Source organism: Syngnathus typhle, linkage group LG5 (assembly GCF_033458585.1).
Source record: "Syngnathus typhle isolate RoL2023-S1 ecotype Sweden linkage group LG5, RoL_Styp_1.0, whole genome shotgun sequence".
NCBI classification, from domain to species: Eukaryota; Metazoa; Chordata; class Actinopteri; order Syngnathiformes; family Syngnathidae; genus Syngnathus; species Syngnathus typhle.
The window spans coordinates 6,227,618-6,247,199 of NC_083742.1; the positions used below are offsets into that span (position 1 = coordinate 6,227,618).

At 39.4% G+C, this 19,582-nt stretch overlaps 1 protein-coding gene across 1 annotated transcript in view; it reads left to right on the plus strand.

Moving 5' to 3' along the window:
• The first annotated feature begins 444 nt into the window (after positions 1-444).
• zmat4a (zinc finger, matrin-type 4a) overlaps positions 445-19,582 on the plus strand; it is a 42,489-nt gene continuing 23,351 nt past the window's right edge. The window contains exons 1-3 of the mRNA XM_061279934.1: positions 445-592; positions 7,671-7,772; positions 14,173-14,262. Coding sequence (XP_061135918.1) covers positions 506-592; positions 7,671-7,772; positions 14,173-14,262 — 279 coding nt within the window. The 5' untranslated portion in view covers positions 445-505. The remainder of the gene's footprint in view (positions 593-7,670; positions 7,773-14,172; positions 14,263-19,582) is intronic.

Here is a 19,582-nt window from a genome sequence, read left to right on the forward strand (position 1 = left end):
GTAACAATGAGAGCGCCACTGCCCCCTGCTGTGAAGATTCGCAATTACACTTTATTCTAGTACTGCCAAAAAAAAAAGCCTGTTCCCCAGGGTCACACGCGCCCCCCCAGGAATAGCACCGCGCCCCCCAAGTGGGGCGCGCCCCACTATTTGAGAAGCACTGGGTCAGTCTAACACAACTTTGGTTTGTTCTGCAAAAGAAAAGAAAAAAGAAAAAAACAATTGGGTTGTTTTGTACAAAACCTATTATTTTTTTCTTTAAAATCTACCACACATACACAACTATACAATATATAATTACTAAGCAAAAATTGAAGAACGCTTAAAAAAATATTTGAAAGGCTGCTTGACGCCTGGGCTGGCGCGTGTTGATGAACGGTTTGGAGCCAATAAGAGAACAGGTGGGCGGGGCATAGCGGACAGATTGTACTATAATGTAGTACAGTTGCCAGGAGTAGACGCATCTCCCACTCTAACTCTGTTGCCGTCCTGGCAGCTCCGGTTAATGGATTATATACTTTCCCTTCAAGTACGACATCAGCTGGCAGTGCTCCCGAAAAAAATCTGTGAGGGATACAGCACAGAGTTACAGGTACTGTTTGCCCTGCATCCTCTTCTATTTTGCCCCTCTTTGGCAATCACAAGAGACGCGCAGAGCTGTGAGTGGAGACTGAAGAGAGAACATACCGCAGGGGAAAGCAGACATGACTGTCGCGCTGCATGGTTATTTTCTTACACAGCGGGAATCTTGGAGCGTGTTGCAGAGATATTGTGGCGTTGTGCGGTGGTATATGTTTTACAAAGTAAGAGCATCCAGGTGGAGGTTGACTTTTCAGCACATAAACATAGAACTGGGACCCACCAATCTTAAGAGGGTCTTTCTTTTTCTTGCATATACTATTTTGCAGTGGTCAGTGGATGTGCAGAGTTCTGCCATACGTTTTTATCTTGGACTTTAAAATTCAAGCAGTAGAAGAAGAAGAAGAAATAAAACATAATTAAGACCCTCTTGCAAGTGTAAGTCAGATATGACTGCCTCAAGGTGACATTTAAGAGGTTGATGAGTCGAGGTAGCCGCCCACCCCCAGACAGGGATGCAAATCGCTCACCTTTGTGGGAGAGTGCTGTGCAGGTTGCACCAATATAGTAAGCCCAATTTGTACCCTGGTCAAATTTTAATTTAAGGTTAACGTGATGGGTGTAGTCTTTAGTAGCAAAATATGGAGAAAATTGTCTAGGATGTTTTTATTGTTATTTTCTTTACATTTCACATTTAGAAAAAGGTGATATAATAGCTGTTCAAATATTTTACTCTCCTGTTTTGAAAGTGTCTATGAGTAATCAATGAGTTTGGATTCCATTTCATCACATACTAAGTTCTAGACCTGCCATTTGAAGAAAATGTCTTTTGTTGTGAATATACAAATTTAAAAAAATGACTGGTGAACAGTACAGGGTGTATCCTATCCTGTAATTTACCAGCTTCCTTGTGGCCCTAAATAGGATAAGAGGAGTAGAACTTTGATGGTTGTAACTTAATTGCAATGAGCATCCCATTAAATTTTGGCCTCATGTATTCACAATACCAACACAGGATGCTTCCTTATGACCAACTTCTTTTACAGACCACAAGAGGGCCCCATATTGGTTCAATTGAGTTTTGTTTCTTGGATTGCATGTACAACTTCCCCAAGAAATGCAGAATGAGCCATTTTACATTTTAAATGTTTTTTTCTTAAATTGTAAATAACACCTCTCACCAGCTTTATTCTGTTTATGAATGTGTCAGCAAAACATCATGCGTATTTTTGTTTTATAACAGTATTCTCTCATTATTATTTTGTGATTCAAGTGAGATGCACCTCTGGATTTTTATAAACAGCTTAAATGAGAAAAACTTGTGATGATATCATCTAGCAGCATGAATGAACTTGTTACAGTAACAGCTAAGCAAAGTTTGATAGACACGAAGTGTTTTGCAATGGCTCTTCTGCTGCACTTTTTTTTCCCAAAAGGCTGCATCAAACCACAGCGAGTCGAGCATTTTACTCTATACTGAGTGTCAGGTGAGATTTGGTGGTTTGGTGCAACTTCACTACTTGTGACATGTAAAACAGATTCAATCTTTTACTAACAGATGTCTTCACTTATGCATGCAAGCATCTTCTTTTCGACAAGTGAGGGTAGGGTCTTTGAGTGGTGCTTTTAACATGCACTCGGCTGTTTCCTCATGTGTTTGTTGTCATGGCTGCGTTAAACATTTAAAAAGTTGACGACCACAAATCCAACCACAAAAGACTTCAGCAGATTTACGGAGTGTATTTAACAAAAGGTTCCCGTAAACATAAAACAAACGACTCGCCAAAAAGTGACATGACACTTAAGGTAACAAAATAAGAAATGATCACACTAAACAAGGAAGGTGCACAAAAGCCACAGAAGGAAGAAATCAAACAAGCATCAAAAACAAAACATACTCTCAAACAGAAGGCAGAGGAAGAAAAAATGCTTCAGTGAATTGTTGAGTTGTTGATGAAGAAGTTTAAAATAAAACAAAAAGAAAAACGTCATCGTCCACTCGCTGAATGGTTGTTATTGCTGGAATTGAATATAAATAATTGATTGTTCATATTCGGGGCAGTTTTGTCTCGCCACCTCATGATTCAAAACAAAGAACCAACCGCAGGCAGACCAAACAAGATAATTTTGTTGTTTGACCATTTCGTACACATTTTCTAGCTTAGCTGGTTTTGTTTTTTTCATCACATGATGAGGATGAATAACTTGAATAACCAAGAGGAGCTGTCAGCACAAAAAGGGATTGACACGCATCACAATGTTAATTGATTCTTAATCAATGCACACATTTAAATAATTGATTATTAAACAGGATAATGGAACTGTGAAGTGCAGTGCATTGTGGACCACAATCTGTTGTAGTTTTTAATTTTTATTTATTTAGTTAACCATTACTTATGCAGGAACGCATTTGAACAGATTTCCAATGCCAACCTGGCAACACCTGATTGCAACGTAAAAGGAAAATAAAAGCAAATACAACAACCAACTGTACAGTGTGAGATAGTTATATAATTTATGACATTACATCACAGCCAATAAAAGGTTCAAAACAGACTAGTGCAGCGAAACTTTGTAAGACGTCAGTAAAATTACTGCATGATTTTTGTACACATGTCGCGATAGGGATTGCATTGCAAGTGATGCGTACATGCATAAGTATCCTATGTAACATATGTTCTCAAACATATCTGAGAGCAGAACTGCAACATGTCCACCTCTGCTTTAGATAATTTTGTAATTTATGTAACTGAAAAACCTCTGTTTGTTGTGACAATTCAACACTGCGTTTTCCCTGACTAGATTTCGATCTTGTCCCCACATCGGTCAACATTAACCTCATTAGGCTGACTAGTTTTGCACACTCTCAACATTTACCCTGATTGTTTTCATTGGCGTAAAACCAATCTGATTATTGTAATAAAGTGTAGACACCCTGCCCAGTTTGTGTGTTGTTTGTTTTCACTCAGCATATTTGTGGACAGTGCATGGGTCACACGACATGGGAACAAGCCAGAGGCCACAGGTAGAGTAATAAAAGACAGAAAGGGAATGATGAGTGCACAATGCCATTTTGATCTTGGCCAAACTTGCTTCCACCTGGCTGTAAGAAATCCTTCTTAATAATAGTTTCCTTCTCAAGTTTCCTTCCTCCTTGTTTGTGCCAAAGGACTACAATCCGATTTCCACAAAACAGACCAACCACAACTTTAAACGTGACCGTACTGTCTTCCGGCCAATCATATAACATGACGTCGTCAACAGACCCAGGCCCCCCGAGTCGGTCTGAACACCCGAGTAGATCGAGTACCTACACTGGCATTGCGTGGGATGGTCAGCCAACCATTTGATCTAGTCACAGGCATGCGGACAATTGGGTGTCTTTATACTGAACAGTGAGTACAGCCACCAGATTGGCTACATAACTTATAAGAAGGACCTACAGTCCTGTATCAGCGATGTGACAATTAAGACAAGCCAAATAATATTTTAAGATGTTGGGCCAATTGTTTCGTCAGACCAAAAATATGTGTATATTGATGCAATTTTAATACCATGAATATTGGCATCCCTAATTATATATTTTTTCATCAATGTCATGCGCGGGGGACAGATATAGTTGGCCACTAATTGACAACCACTGAAGAAGGGGATATTTTTCAAGAGAAACTGGTATGATTGCAATGGATAAGGAAGGGAAAGGGTTCTTTGTTCAAATGTGCCCTTGGTGTCAAAGTCTGTCATCTTATTTCACAACAAAACCACAGCCCTGTGAAGCCGGTAATCCGATCTGAGTACCAAAGAGACACCTCGTACAAAAGGCCGGTCAAGCCTGGTTTGTCTAGTTGAATGAATTACAAGTGATTGGTCATTGCCTGAACATCTGCTGGCTACTTGCGGCCGTGACCTCAGCACCCTTCCAGAGCTCCCAGCAATGCTGTGTTGCATGCCTAGACTTATTTGCCTCAAGCTGATGAGCGTTCCATGCGCATGCTAAACATTGCTGACTAGGTGTGACATTGAAACTGGCATCCCGCTAATTTGATTGTCAACTTGAGGAGCGGTCCTCTATTGCCTAAATGAGTCCACGGTGCTCCACCAAATTAAAAGGCCAAGTTCAGTAATGAGCTTTGCAAAAAATTATTGTGTTGACAGTAGGTGACTTTAATGGTGTTGACAAATGCTGGTGTGATTAGATCTTGATGATTAAATTCTCTAAATATCCCCTGTCGGGTTACAATTTCAGACTTCCAATACCCAATCCTGCCGGGTGAAAAAATATTTTCTTTTTTAGCATGCCATTGAGAAGAATTGGAACCCTTTTCGCTGTGCATCTCAAATCCATCAGCCTGATGCACTGATCATCAGGGGCAGGGGCATTCTACGGAGATACAGTAAATGTAGAGCTTTGAATCTTGGAGACCTGTACTTTTTTCCATACATGAATAATCTACTCTGTTTAGAAAGTCTCACCAATCCACGTTGTTAAGCCTAGTGTCATCTGGATCATGTCCATTTTGCACATTTGGCAGTACACCTAAACCTCGACAGAAAATGCTTCAATTCTACACGGCTTTCTGGACCTCGATTTGTTTTCAAAAATGTTCCCTTGAACTGTGAGCACTAACCTTAAAATGGATTACATAAAGACTACAAAATGACTCGCGCGTAAAGCTTAGCGCAATTGATTTAATTTCTGTCACAAATTTAGAGGCGTTTGATTAGAAGTTAGAAAGGCAATCAATTGTGCGACCACAGAGACGGCGATCGATAAGGGCTGTTTGACCTTTATGACTGCTTATGCTAATAGGATAGGACGTCCGGAAAATGATCGCTTCCCCGATTGGTCAGTATGCATGGCTCTGATTTTATGACACTTTCAAAACTTTTTAAATAAGGCGCTTTCGGGCTTAGCGTGATTCCTAAATTCTGTTCCGCATACAATTGAGGTTTAGGTTTAATTTACTGATAAGTCATTTCATATTATGAAATGTGAGTGGTAGGGCTTTTTAACGTTTTATGCTCTCACAGTCTTTTTTATTGGATTTAATGCTAATTTAAGGATTTAATGCTAATTTAAGAGAAGTTTAAAAATGTGTTAGCATTATCAAAATGTGAACCCATTTAACTTTCAATACTACTGAAAGCATTTTTTTAAACAGCCCATATTTTGCACACTTTCAATTTGCTGTCCATTATGACACAATTTCCACACCAAACGTAAAATGGTTAATTCGTATTTTTTTGTTTAAAAAAAAATCATATTTGGACATGAGCGGTTTCCTCCGGACAGGGACGATATTAAGAACATTTTGGGATGGCCTACCCTTTTAAACATCCATGTAATTCATTCTTAATTCATTATGGTAAATATAAATTAACAGTCTTTATGCTCTGGGGAAATAACTGAAGATACTGGATTTTCAACAAGCACTTGGTACTAAACAGCTCAAGAATAAGATCCCTCGTAACATTTTGTTGAAATTTAATTGTGGCATATCCTCACTGAGAGTTCTACACCTTTAAATTGAAACAATTGTTTCTTCCATTAAATGTTACAGCTATCCAATGTGTAATTTCAAGCTGAACTAAATGCATCCCTAAAAGACCTGGGCTTAAAAAGTCAATTATAGGAACACTGGTTTATTATTATTTTGTTCCGGTAGCATTTTAAAAACATTTGAATCTGAGGCGTCCAAGTTTCCCAGGTTGCTTTTTAGCGTTTCCTGCTGTTTTTTTCTGCTTTACCTCCTCAACAACGTTTAGGATTTTTTAAATAATTTATTTCTGGCCTCTTTGCAGCTTTCGTCAGTGAAACAAACCTTTTCAGCAAAGCTGTATTTTCAAGCATTTCCAATGTGACTTGATTTCCCTCATCATTTTATCTGCTGCAGAAACAAACGGGACGTTGTTCACCCTTCTGGCTTGACATCAAATAATCCTGTGCTGTTTGTATTCATTGATTTTCTTCAAATAACCTCCATAAGTTCCACAATGAACACATCTGCAATTTAACTGCAGGGTGAGTTAAAACACAGACATGAGGAATGGCTCCAAGCCTCATTAAGCTCATTAACTTTATTTGTACAGTCAACCATTAGGGCATAATGTGAGAAACAACCTACACGTCTTAAAGCCTCCATTACAATATTGTATTGCTATTATACTCAGTTTCATTACAAGCCAACATGCTTTTACTTAAGCTGTAAGTGTAAAAAGAATCAGCTAATGAATTCACGAGGAGTCAAAACCTCAGGATCCAAAAAGTCCCCTCAGTGCTTTTACAAGCGAGAAGGAAATACCAGCAGAAAAAAAATGTGTTATTTGGATGATGAATAGGATTACCTTTTTAGAAAAAGATTAGTTTAGCCTCTGACGTTCGCATTTTTGTAGAAGATAAGCCTAAATACTTTGTACGGTAATTTAGTTTTCAAACAAGCTGTAACAAAATTTGTAGTGGAATGTAATAGTTGTTTCAGAGATGTCCCTGGGAAACTGAATAAGTGCTTTCAGCAGTAGTTGTCAGTTGAAGCGCATTATCGCTGTCATTTATTTAGAAATAGATTTTGTCTGTGTTGTTGAAGTTTTCATGGGATGTTGTTCCTCTGCGGATGTTTGATATTTAATGTCTTTTTCCAAGTCATTTCTTAGAAAAGCTGCTCAGCATGTAATTTAAATGTTGGAGCTGATGAAATATTAACAGCCTTGAAATTATGAAACAAGATTATTGTAATTTTCTCCCAGATCCCCAAAGCAGTGCGGAGATGGTATAATATTGTTTTTCTAAAATAAATAAAATAACTATTCCACCTAAAATGGTACCAAATACGGTAGAAGCCCAAAAGGCGCAAAATACAATCATACATTGAAATCCATGAATTGATGAGTGAGAAAATGTTCAAAAATATCCACACAAAAAAAACCCTACCTACATTTAATTTGTCTGTTAGTAGCAAAGTTACCGAACAAAACTGAAGTAGGCCTTGGTGTAGGTTCACTAGTGGAATATAATTTAGGTAATACAATTGTTTTTTTGCCTTTTTTTTGTTTCCTTGCTCCAAGGTCACCTAACAGTTGGTCTATTTCAACAGATGAAGTCTACAGAAGTGGACCAAGGGCTTTTCACAGACACCTACTGCAGAGTTTGCAGTGCTCAGCTCATCTCCGAGTCCCAGAGGGTCGCTCATTATGAGGTGAGGAACACTCCAATAAGGCACACTGAGAGTATGTAAAGTTAATAACCTTGTTAATGCATACATCCCTGGAAACTTCACTAACCCTCTGTTTGCTACTGGAAAAGTGTACCAACACAAATATATTTTGGAGGGTCTACTATAATTTGCTGATACACCTTACAGCACCTCGCTTGCTCTCCATTTTAACCTAAGTGCTCAGGTGGACGTTTTTTTTTTCTTTACTGAGTGTTGTCCGCTGTACTTTGTTTGCTTTATGGTATTTATGCACTTCTGAAGGTTACCGTCACCTCCAGGAGCGGGAGGTGCATAAACACATCAATCACCTCTGATCTGCAGTGATGCCGAGTGTAATGTCTGAGTGGTTTCATCCCTTCTGCTTTAGCCTTGTCAAGTTTCTCGGCAGCTGTTGTCTTTCACTCCGCTGTCGGCTTGAGTCAGAAGAATGGGTGGAAAGGCTGTGGGATATTGTGCTGTCAGTAGACTTCAAACAGCTTACGTGACACGCACGTTATCCCTTTACAGTGTGTACAGAAAAAAAGAAAACTACAGTCAGTCAATCATTAATATGAATATAAAGAATATCGTAAAACTGATGCCTTATGGTTCAATAATTGTTTTGTCCTGTGAGCTTCTCGCTGTCCTTCGTTTGTGGCATTCTGAGTCAACTTAGTTTACGTAGATTTTTTTATTCCTTGTTTCTTGCAGGGGTGTGTGCTCATTGCTATTTAAAGTACAGTTGTCTAAAATGTCCATCGGTAACTGGAGAACTGCTTTGTTCTTCAGGACTTTGTAGGAGACAGGAGTGGCTGTGCCAAAATTGCAACTAAAATATTAATTTTGTTAGTGTATGAATGCTGAACACAGGACCTGGCATTTTCCCTCCCGGGACAGAGGCATTTTTGGATTGTGTTTTTACACAGTTTGGGTCTAATGCATCCTGACTTGTTTGGGTCATGGTGGTGATGAGCAAGTGTTGAGAAAAAAAAGTGTTTTGCGTTTTTATTGTTTGGATACATTCATGGTTTTGTTGGCAAAGAATCGGTTAACATTTAGGTTAAGGTGATATTTGTAGAGCTTATCTCCAGATTTCAATATCAACATTGGCTTTCAACGAGAGCCTCACTGTTCTGAGGTTGTAGTTTCGATTTCATCTCTGGCCCGCCCTGTGTGGATTTTGCATGTTCTCCCTGTGCCTGCGTGGGTTTTCTCCGGAAACTCCGGTTTCCTCCCACATCCCAAAAACATGCATGGTAGGCCGATTGACCAATCCAAATTGGCCGTAGGTGTGAGTGCGAGTGCAAATGGTTGTTCATCTCTTTGCGCTCTGTGAACCAGTTCAGGGTATCGCCCGCTTACTGCCTGCTGACTGTTGGGATAGGCTCCAGCACGCCTGCGACCCCTATGGGGATCAGCGGTGTGACGAATCGATGGATGGGTTTGTCAACATTCAACACTCTACTTTAACAATCAGGCTTGTTTGATGCAATTCAGGTTTTGGATGACAGTCATTCTCCACCTCTTGCACAAGTCATCTGGTCCAGGACACCATGCAGTGACTTTTATGAGAAAAAGTGGGACGGAAATTGGATGGAATGCCATGCTATGAGATACAATAAACTTTGAGCAGCTCTGCTGCAGAAATCGTTGACTCGTACCATGTTCATGTATGTACATGTAAAGGCAACCCTTAATAGCAACAAACTAAAGAAAGCCCTGAAGTGTGCAAAATCAGACTTTTAGAAAAGTTGGATGAGTACACAATCAAATGAAAAACAAATTCCTAGTCTTGCATGTCCAAATGCATGTACATGCGACAATATGGCCTATACATTATTTCCCAAGGGTAGAAGATGCAGCCAAGTGGCAGATGCGTTTTGAATGACAAAGAACATTTTACATTTATGTTATAGCACATTAAAGAATATTCAATATCTTAAGCAACATGAATGGAAGGAAGAACATACGTGATCTAAAGAAAATACAATAACTGATGAATCCCATGTAAAGTATTACTTTGTATTTAATAGGTGCATTTTAAAATCAAAACTGTTCACTCTTCTGTTATTTGAATTAAACTGCAATTAAAAACATTTGGCAGAATATACACCTGGTTGTCTGGTGTTCCTAAAATTGTGTTCATAAAATAAGAATCAAGTTGATTTCTTCACCTAATTTCATCCATCTCAGGCGGCCAACATCTTGGGTGATATTGTCCCCATCTGTCGAACAAAAACATCACAAGTGCTCCCCACACTTACGTTTACAATGTCATGTGACCAAATGGGTTAGTGGACTTTCCTTATGTGCCACACTAACTCGCATAACTACAATCACCCTAACATGTAAATAACAAACACAAAAACAAGAAAACAACAGAATTGCAAACAAAAGCACATTACACAAGGTTGTCTGTTGTCTGTGCCCCGCAATTGAACTCTATCATTGTGTTTTAATGAAAGGTAATGGAGTGTCATTGTATAGTTTATTTTAATAATGTATCAATTGACCTTTGTAAATACTATTGTAGAAATAGTAAATAGTCACACAATAAGAAAAAAGAATGTCAAAGAACAAGGTCTCAGTTTAAGATTGATTAAAAATGCATCAAGATGCATCAATAATGTAACATGTTGACAGTTGATTAAATGAATGAAGCCAAATTTGTCTTGCATGAGCACACTCAAAATGCATGTCTCTTCCACTCATGGTCAGTTGGGCCTTCTGTCAATACTAGAGTTCAACACAGAGGTTAACTCAACTGCTTGAAGCATCCCACGCACCAAATGAGCTAAAAGATTTGGAAAAAAACCAGATCCATCATTTCCTTTTTCAAAACCGCTTATTCTGATCAAGGAGGTGCTGGACTGTTTTTTTTGTTCTAGGCACAAGTCTAGCACAAAGCGGAGTCTAAATGCGGGCAATGGAGTTTTCTTGCTTTTGGTATTTTGCTCAACTTTGCACCAGTAGAATCAGGCGTAACGGAGCGTTGAAACTCCAAGCAGCGAGCTCGCCGAATCACCTAATGACTGCGGTATTGTGCAGTAAAGAGTTTTCATTTCAGCAGATCTGGCTCACATGTTATGATACCAGCAAACACGACAGACTGTAAAATCTCTACATCCTTCCCCTTGTGTATTATGTCCTTGGGAAGAAATTGATTTGTGTTTTCTCCTTTGCTGTGAAATAGCAATATCACAGCTCTCAGTAAAAGTGCTTTTTTCTTTTCAATTTACATCTTCCTCGGTCCTCTGTATCACATCTTATGATAACCTTTGTTTCTGATAAAGCAGATTCATTTTCAGATAAACAAATTTGTCCTCTCAATTATCTCCCCCGCCCGACGTGGCTCCAAGAACAGATCCTGTGCGATCAATGCAAAGCTAGTAAGGAGAGACCTGCTACACTCTCAGTGAACCTTTTTGAATGTGGCTGCTCAATATCAAGTAAACATGCATGTGAGATGAATATCTAAAATTGTGTCTAAAATTGAATGGGCCATCAGACAACTGCTAAGTAAATGTGAGTTTTTCAAATAAACATGTTCGATTAAATTGTTGCAGTTCATCAATGTATACACAACGGAAAATTGAGTAAATAGAGCAGCAGGGCTCTCAGTGTGGCAACTTTTGTGACGCTATACTGTATCACAAGTGAGTATCACTCTGCTGTAACAAGGGGCTGATGACTACAGCTTAAATTAGACAATAAGGAACCTGGGGTCAGATGGTGAAGAGGATCAAGTAAACCAAACTGCTACTAAATAATGGACAACTAAATATAGATAACTCGAACACAACCCTCTCCGGGCTACTGGTCAAATTCCAACTTGATGGATTTAAAAACTGTCTAATGCATCAGAAATACAGAGAGATGTTCTGATCAAGGGTCAAACTCCAGTCACCGTCAAACCTTTAACTGTACTGAGAATTTTGTAAGTAGTTGTAGTCCTTCAAGGTCAAATGAGTATAAGTACTCTTTAACAACACTTTACTGTATTGACACATTAATAATACTCCATGATTGATTAACAGTGAAAATAAAAACATTCTTTGATTTTCACAGAGCAGGTGCCTAATGTTTAGGCAGACGCTCTTAGTTCTTAGTGCACTGTTTTCCACAAATCACTTTTTTTGAAACATGGTACTGATTGAGCACTCCAAATTGCCCAGTGGCGTAGCCAGGAATTTTCCCAGCAGGGGCGCGCGCCCACAGGAAAAAAAATCGAACATCACCCACGTCGTTCGCTGATCGCTAAAACAACATCCGGGTCCGGGAGGCAAACGGTGAATGGATAACATCGCGCAAATAGAATAGCGCAAGCACATTCGCGCAAGACTGAAAAAAAAAACGGCATGAAAATGAAGAATCAAAAAAGCTCGATTTTTTTTCAACCGGGGCGCAGGGAGTCCTAACCGGGGTGCCGCACCGGCTTGGCTACGCCACTGAAATTGCCCCTAGTTATGAGTGCGAGTCCGGATGGTTGTTTGTCTCTGTGTGCCCTGTGATTGGCTGGCAACCGGTTTAGGGTGTCCCCCGCCTACTGCCCTATGATTGCTGGGATAAGCTCCAGCATGCCTGCGACCCTTGTGGGAACAAGGGGTACAGAAAATCTGATGGATGGATGTTCAAGTCAGTTTCCCCAAAATACGAAGAAAACCTTTTTCTGTTGTAGTAGATGTTCAATTTATTGGTTTAATTCGCTGAACATTTTTGAGAGAATAAATGTGCAATTTAAAACACTCGGGGCCAAATTCACCAGGATTATGTTGCTTTAGCATGGCGCTAGCTAGTAAAAATGGAGCAAACAGATACCATCTCATTGACACAGCACGCACAGATGGTGAAATGGGTCATGAACTACAATGCCAAGAAGAATGCTTCTTTGTACACTGGTGATACTTCCGCGTACTTAAATCAAGTAATTGGTTGCAAAATCACCCACCTCTATGCAAATGGGCTTCATTAATAAACCACTTCTAATTCACGGACATCAGCGGTAATAGCTACACAAGGTTTTGAGTGCGCAAACAACGCATACACAGAAAGCTGGCGCTACTCAGTGGACACCGCTGCAGAGCAATGTGAGGGAACGTTCCAACATAAACAAGAGAATCTATCCATCCATCCATTCGTCAGTCTGTCCGTCAGCCCATCCGTGCATCTGTCCGTCCGTCCATCCATCCATCCATCCATCCATCATTGTACTTACGATTAGATGTGAAAGTCCCGTTCACACCTCCGTAGTCAGGACCCTAAGGTCACGTTTGGATAGTTTCAATAATAGTGACAATAACAATCCAAATATCAGAATATCGTCATACCATAATCATAATCATCATAATAATAAGGTGGAATCATGGAGCACTGATTAGCACGCCCACCTCACAGTGCGGAGGTTGTGGGTTTGATTCCGGTTCCCCCTCTTCCTGTGTGTAGGTTACATGTTCTCCCCGTGTCTATACGGGTTTCCTGAGGATACGCCTGTGCATTCCAAAATTCCAAAAACATGCATGGTAGGCCAGTTGACCACTTCAAATTGTTCGTTGGTGTGAGCGCAGATGGTTGTTCGTCTATTTGTGCCCTGCAATGTTACATTACATTACTTTTATTAAAATCACAAAAATAATTGGAATGAAAGAAATGAGGTAATTAAATGGGAGGATAAATAGGAAGCTTTATATTTTGAGTCGTGGTTGTTCTGCCATGGTGCTGAGTGGGCGCAATTCATTCTTTGTGGATTCAGCCCTCAATCTTTTTCTGACTCTATTATCCCATTTTCGTGTCCGTCTAAGTTTGAACAAAGTGTGTACCGGTGGAGTTTCTTTTGGTATTTCAGTACAAGCTTGAAATGGGTGTTTCTGTTGTTGGAATAAACACAATTGACTCACTTCATTGCCTATGACAGTGGCTCCACTCATTCCCTCTAAATTCAGCGTAGGAGAGACATGTACACTGTTTTTGACATTCCGGAAGTAGAAATAGACTCACTGGAATCCACGCAGGAGATCGACATGCACAAAGCACTTGTAGATGTAAAATTTGCTGCTGTGAAGTGGACACTTGTAGACCATGTGTGACAACTGCCTCAACCCCCACCTTTGGCTTTGCTGCACCACAAAATATATTAAAAATAATCATGTTAATAATAATGTGCACTTCCAATATGATGTACAAGTAGTTCGGAAAAAGAATGAATGAATTAATGAGAGATCTCTGGCATCATGCAAGTGGCAAGGTTGAATAAACTGTAGCGTATGTAGCATATGCCTATATGCTACATACATATACACATATATACATATATACATATATATACAGTTTATAGCACTCTATGTAAATTATTAAATGTGATTTGATTTATTGCTTTATTCATAGCCCTGTCGTTTCTTTTTTCCAGAGCCGAAAACATGCAAATAAAGTGCGACTTTATTACATGTTACATCCTGTGGATGGAGGCTGCCCTGCCAAGAAGCTCAGAACAGAGAATGTGAGTTATTTATGATTTATACAATACATCACGTCTCTCATATGAACTCACTGAGAAACATGTGTAACATGTCAGATCTCATCTACCAGATTCACACTAAGATTTTTTAATGGATTTTTAAGATCCTCTCTCAGGGGCTGAGTAGCTAAAAGGCTGGGGGCCACCATTTTAGTCCCATAAATGATGTGCTGATGATGGGGTTGTGGCTGGACATTATAGCGTGTCAAACCCGTATTCACAACTGGCTTTCTCCTATAATTGTCAGAAATGCACAAAGTGAAGACAATCATTATAAAAAACATGGTTGGTAATCAATTTAGCAGTTGCCAACCTTCTGTCATGCAGTCATGCTCTTATTTAAAGTAGATATCAGTGACAGCAAACATTGTTTTTTACGGTTTGGTCCAGGTTGGTGTGACTGTTGTGATTAGAGGTAATGAGTAGGGATGCAGACTGTAGGCCTTTTTCTGCACTGTATTCAGTATCGGCACGATCCATATAACACTATAGGTCAAACAAATGGGATACTAAACTCAAAGATGTTTGGCAGCAGTTTCATTCATGCTGCATAGCCACAGCAGCAATTTCATCAGAACAAGATACACATCAACCCATATTCATCCAAAAAGCAAACTGTTACGGATCATTGCAGTAAGGCAGAGGCAAAAGCAAATAGGGGACAAAGGCAGCGTCACCAGATGAATATTTATTGAGTCCGTTAAGGATGGGCTAAAGGAGTGGAATTCACATATGGTTGTGAAGGATTCGGGTGGGAAAAGGCTAAAAGTGCCAAAGGGCTACACACAAGTAAAAATGAAACAGAAAATTAAGTGTGAAAGTGTGTCTACTTGTGTTCTGTCGTAGAATTACAGTATATGTTGAATCATTGGTTTAATGGATAAAGTGAGAAAGGGGTAGGAATCTAAAAAGCTATGCTTCCTCTTACTCCTTTTCGTGCATTCTTTCTTGATTTATTTACTTATGTATTATTATTATTATTATTAATTAATTTAATTTATTTCTGTTTGTTGGTTTATTTTTTGTTTGTTTGTTGTACGGACTTACGTATATGTGGCACTTTAGAGTGTTATTTGTTTTCTTTTTTTTTTTTTGTTTTGGATGTTCGAAAAAGATATCAATCAATCAAACTATGTATGTCCTTCTGTTCATTTTATTGTGTTCATTAGGGTTGTTGGTGAGTTGAAATTTGTTCCAGCTGACTTTGGGTGACCTACAGGCTACACCCGGGATTGGTCACCAGCCCTAGCAAAGCAGATATAGGGCCTGAATAATAATTCACATTCCACATTAATAATGCAGAATCTTAATTATTTTCTCATCTGTGCACCCAGTATTGTATTTGCCAAATGTCCTAAATTGCAGCATAGTTTATTATTGTGTTTTCTGGGAGGAGTATATGCAAATTCAATTTATTATACCCATTGTGATTTGTCAAATCAGAGACAAATTGAGATGGTGGCTAATTTATTTAATAAATAGCATGTCTAATAGGCAAGTGCAAATGCAAGGTGGTGCCAAAATAGCAACGGGGAAAATAAGAAACCCCAAAACAACTACAATTATTTTGAAGCAGTTCTCTGGTCCATGCCCAGCTGTGCAGCCCCGATAAAATGCAGTGATATCTTTAAAAAGTTAAACCATAAACATTTTTTTCAAACAACCGCTATTTGCGTGAAGAAGGGGAGTGGGAGAGTGAATGAAGTGCTTTAATGCTGCTTCTTGAATGCATTCTTATTTTTCTATTGCTGACTTATGGATAACCATCATCTCATGATACCTCAAAGTATCCAGCTGGTAGTTTGAAGATGGATGTATAACAGCAGCAGGTAGTTTCTGTGGCATGGGAATGAAATCTATATATTGCAAAATGTACCTTCCTTGTTATGTCTGGGCCAGGTGAATTGGTTCCGCCACTGTAATTTGAAAACACTGGCTCTGTGTTTTGGGTAAAATTGAAAGAGACAAGGAAAAAAGGCAGGACCTGCTTCATTCTTGCTTTGTGTTTATATGAAGTTTCTCCCTCTGAACTAAATACTGCGTTGAGTTGGAAAAATACTCCTTTTAGAATGCATGTTTTTCAGAGAAATCAAGGCTTGCATTGTTAGGGTTGCAGAATCCCAACAATTTTGTTGTTGGAAACATTCCATGGCCTCTTTGTTACATGTCAGAGAGACTGTCAGAAATAAGAAACATATTTATTTTGTGACTGACTGCCAAGAAGTCAGTGAAGATACAAGTGGACAAAGGAACAAAGACAATATGATGCAACGTACCGTATTTTCCGCACTATAAGGCGCACCTAAAAACCACCAATTTTCTCAAAAGACGACAGTGCGCCTTATAATCAGGTACGCCTTATATATGGACCAATATTGAGCCACTACAGCAGGCGTGGGCCAAATGTATATGTCTTATATATGGACAAAGTTTTAAAATGGGCCATACATTGAAGGTGCGCCTTATAATCCGGTGCACTTTATATATGGATAAAGTTTTAAAATGGGCCATTCATTGAAGGTGCGCCTTATAATCCGGTGCAGTGCGGAAAATACGGTACATAGTATAAACCTAACTGCAGGCCTGGTCCTAAAATCCACCCCAAGACAAAAGAAAAAAAAAATTGTTAGTGAGTAGTTTTTTTTTTTTTTCATTTATTGTAGTGTTTATTTCTTTGTTCTATTATTTATTTAGTTTTTTTTATCATTTGCTGTTGTGTTTAATTTTTTTTGTATTTAGTGATTTGGTGTGTAGTTTTTAAAAAAATGAGAACTTAAATACACATCTAACACAATGTTCTCGGTTTTAAAAATCGGATTGTTCATTAGTATAATGTTAACCCCCAGTCTCGTGTCTAACTACAGCTTGAGTCAGAATTTTGACTCATGCATTCAACATTTAATGAGAGGCATACCTCTCTAATTTGTTACTCAGCACTGTGGAGGAGGGTTTACAAAAACAATGAATGTCTGTGATGGTTAGTTTGGATTAGTCCTGTCAACACGTTGTGGAATAATGCAGTTTTGGGGAAATTTATTTGTAGTGCATGTGAAAGCTTATGTTGACAAAGCCATCTTCCACAATATGTGCCAGAATACAGCAAAAATTCAGTTTACAAAATGCTTAGAACCTCTCCCCAAAATAAACTGAAACCATTAATTTCTCAACTTCTCTGAAATTATGAGCTGATGCAAAGTTTAGCTTTAGCTAGATATCCAGTTGTGTCGTCACTGTCAGTGCAACACAAAGTCTGCAGGCACTTGAACAATGAGTGACAAATTGAAAGTTTCTTTTAGCAAGCGTTGGCGTTTGAAGGCCATTGTGTGGGGAAGAAAAAGGACCTCAAACATCTTCTGACCTATAATATGCATGAAACAATAGGGACATTTGACCTTTGTGTTGCAACCCTAAGTAGAGTATTGACAAAATGTAACAATGGACCATCTTTGACCCTTTTTGTCACTCTAAATTTATGTTTGGTGTCCAGTCTGACTGTGGCCCTTGTAAAAAGGGCACATTTCGTGATGGGAGGGGACCTCCCTTGTAAAATTACACAAATGTGATGTGACCAGGCTGTGCATATAAGGTGGTGCTGTCTAAAAATACACACAGCAGTATTGCCTCCAGAGACTGAGACAGTGCGCACATTCTGGCATGGCCCAGCATCTGGACCTTTTTGACTTGACGACATGTGACAACTGTACATGCTGCTGGTCATTCTTGCTGCTGTGATAACCTGCTTTCATTCGGGTGGGGTGATAATGTCGGTCAACTCGTGTGTTCACAAGATCTTATAGGTTGGCGGATGGTTGAAATGGATGAGGTACATTGGTCTTAGTAGAAAAAAAAATGCGTCCAGACTTGCAGTAGAAACATCACGTGTGATGTCAACAAATGAAAAAAGAAAAGGTGAGCAAACATTAGGATTATACCCGATTACCTGAATGAAATTCTAAAAACATATCAAATTTCAAAGGAACAGTTTGAAAACGTTTGACCTACAAATGTTCACAATGTATAATAATACATTTGCATTTTATTGTTACATGGTTGTTTAATAGGGCGGCTCGGTGGCGCTCTGGGTAGCACGTCCGCCTCACAGTTAGGAGGGTGCGGGTTTGATTCCACCTCCGGCCCTCACTGTGTGGAGTTTGCATGTTCTCCCCGGGCTTGCGTGGGTTTTCACCGGGCACTCCGGTTTCCTCCCACATCCGAAGAACATGCTTGAAGACTCCAAATTGTCCCTAGGTGTGAGTGCGAGTGCAAATGGTTGTTAGTCTCTGTGTGCCCTGCGATTGGCTGGCAACCGGTTCAGGGTGTCCCCCGCCTACTGCCTGATGACGGCTGGGATAGGCTCCTGCGCTCCCGCGACGCCCGTGGGGACTAAGCGATTCGGAAAATGGATGGATGGATGGTTGTTTAGTAAATTCAGTTTGGAGCAAAAGAAATTGTAAGGATCTCTTCCTCTACTCTGATCTTAAGGGTTAGCGCCACAAGTGTGTTTGGTACGTGTGTTATAATATCATATGTTTACAACATACAAATGTCTCAGGTCTGTCTTATAGTCGAGACGTTCTGGGTTCTTATCTCGGCTTTGCATGTTCCCCTTGTGTGTGTGTGTGTGTTCGTGTGCGCGTGCGTGTGCGCGTGCGTGTGCACATGCGTCGTGTCTGAATATATTGGATTCATTTCACATTCCAAAATTTCCCTCATGTGTCATTGTGACTTTAAATGGTTGATTGTCTGTATGTGCCTTGCTATTCACTGGCATTCAGTCAAGTGTGTATAGTGTCCACTACTCGCTCAATTGTCATTTGGGATCAGCTTCAGCTGACCTTCGACCCAAATGGATAGATTTGTAAATATAGTATTTCAATATGTCCGTTGACTATTTTTTTTCCGACAAGCATAACTCTTGTTTTGTTTGTACTAAGACTGAACCGCAGAAAACATCAGATTAATTGTTGGTTCTTGTGCCACAACTGGCAAGCAAAGAACATTGCCTGTTCATGCATCAACAAGGTTAAATGTGTATTTTGCAACACATTTTGTGATAATTTCCCCCCGGGGATCATTATCCATCTAACATTTGATAGATGGCTTAATGGTTGCATTTCTACATACAGTCATCAGCAAAATGTTTTCTTTTACCATATAAATGAGTTCATGGCAAAAAACAAGTCACAAACAAACACTGGGAACAGAATCCCAGAAGGGAACAGAATCACCACAGCTGGGCACATAACATGACATAGGAACATAAAAACTGACAGGAACAGAAGCAACAACAAGAAGCTTGTTT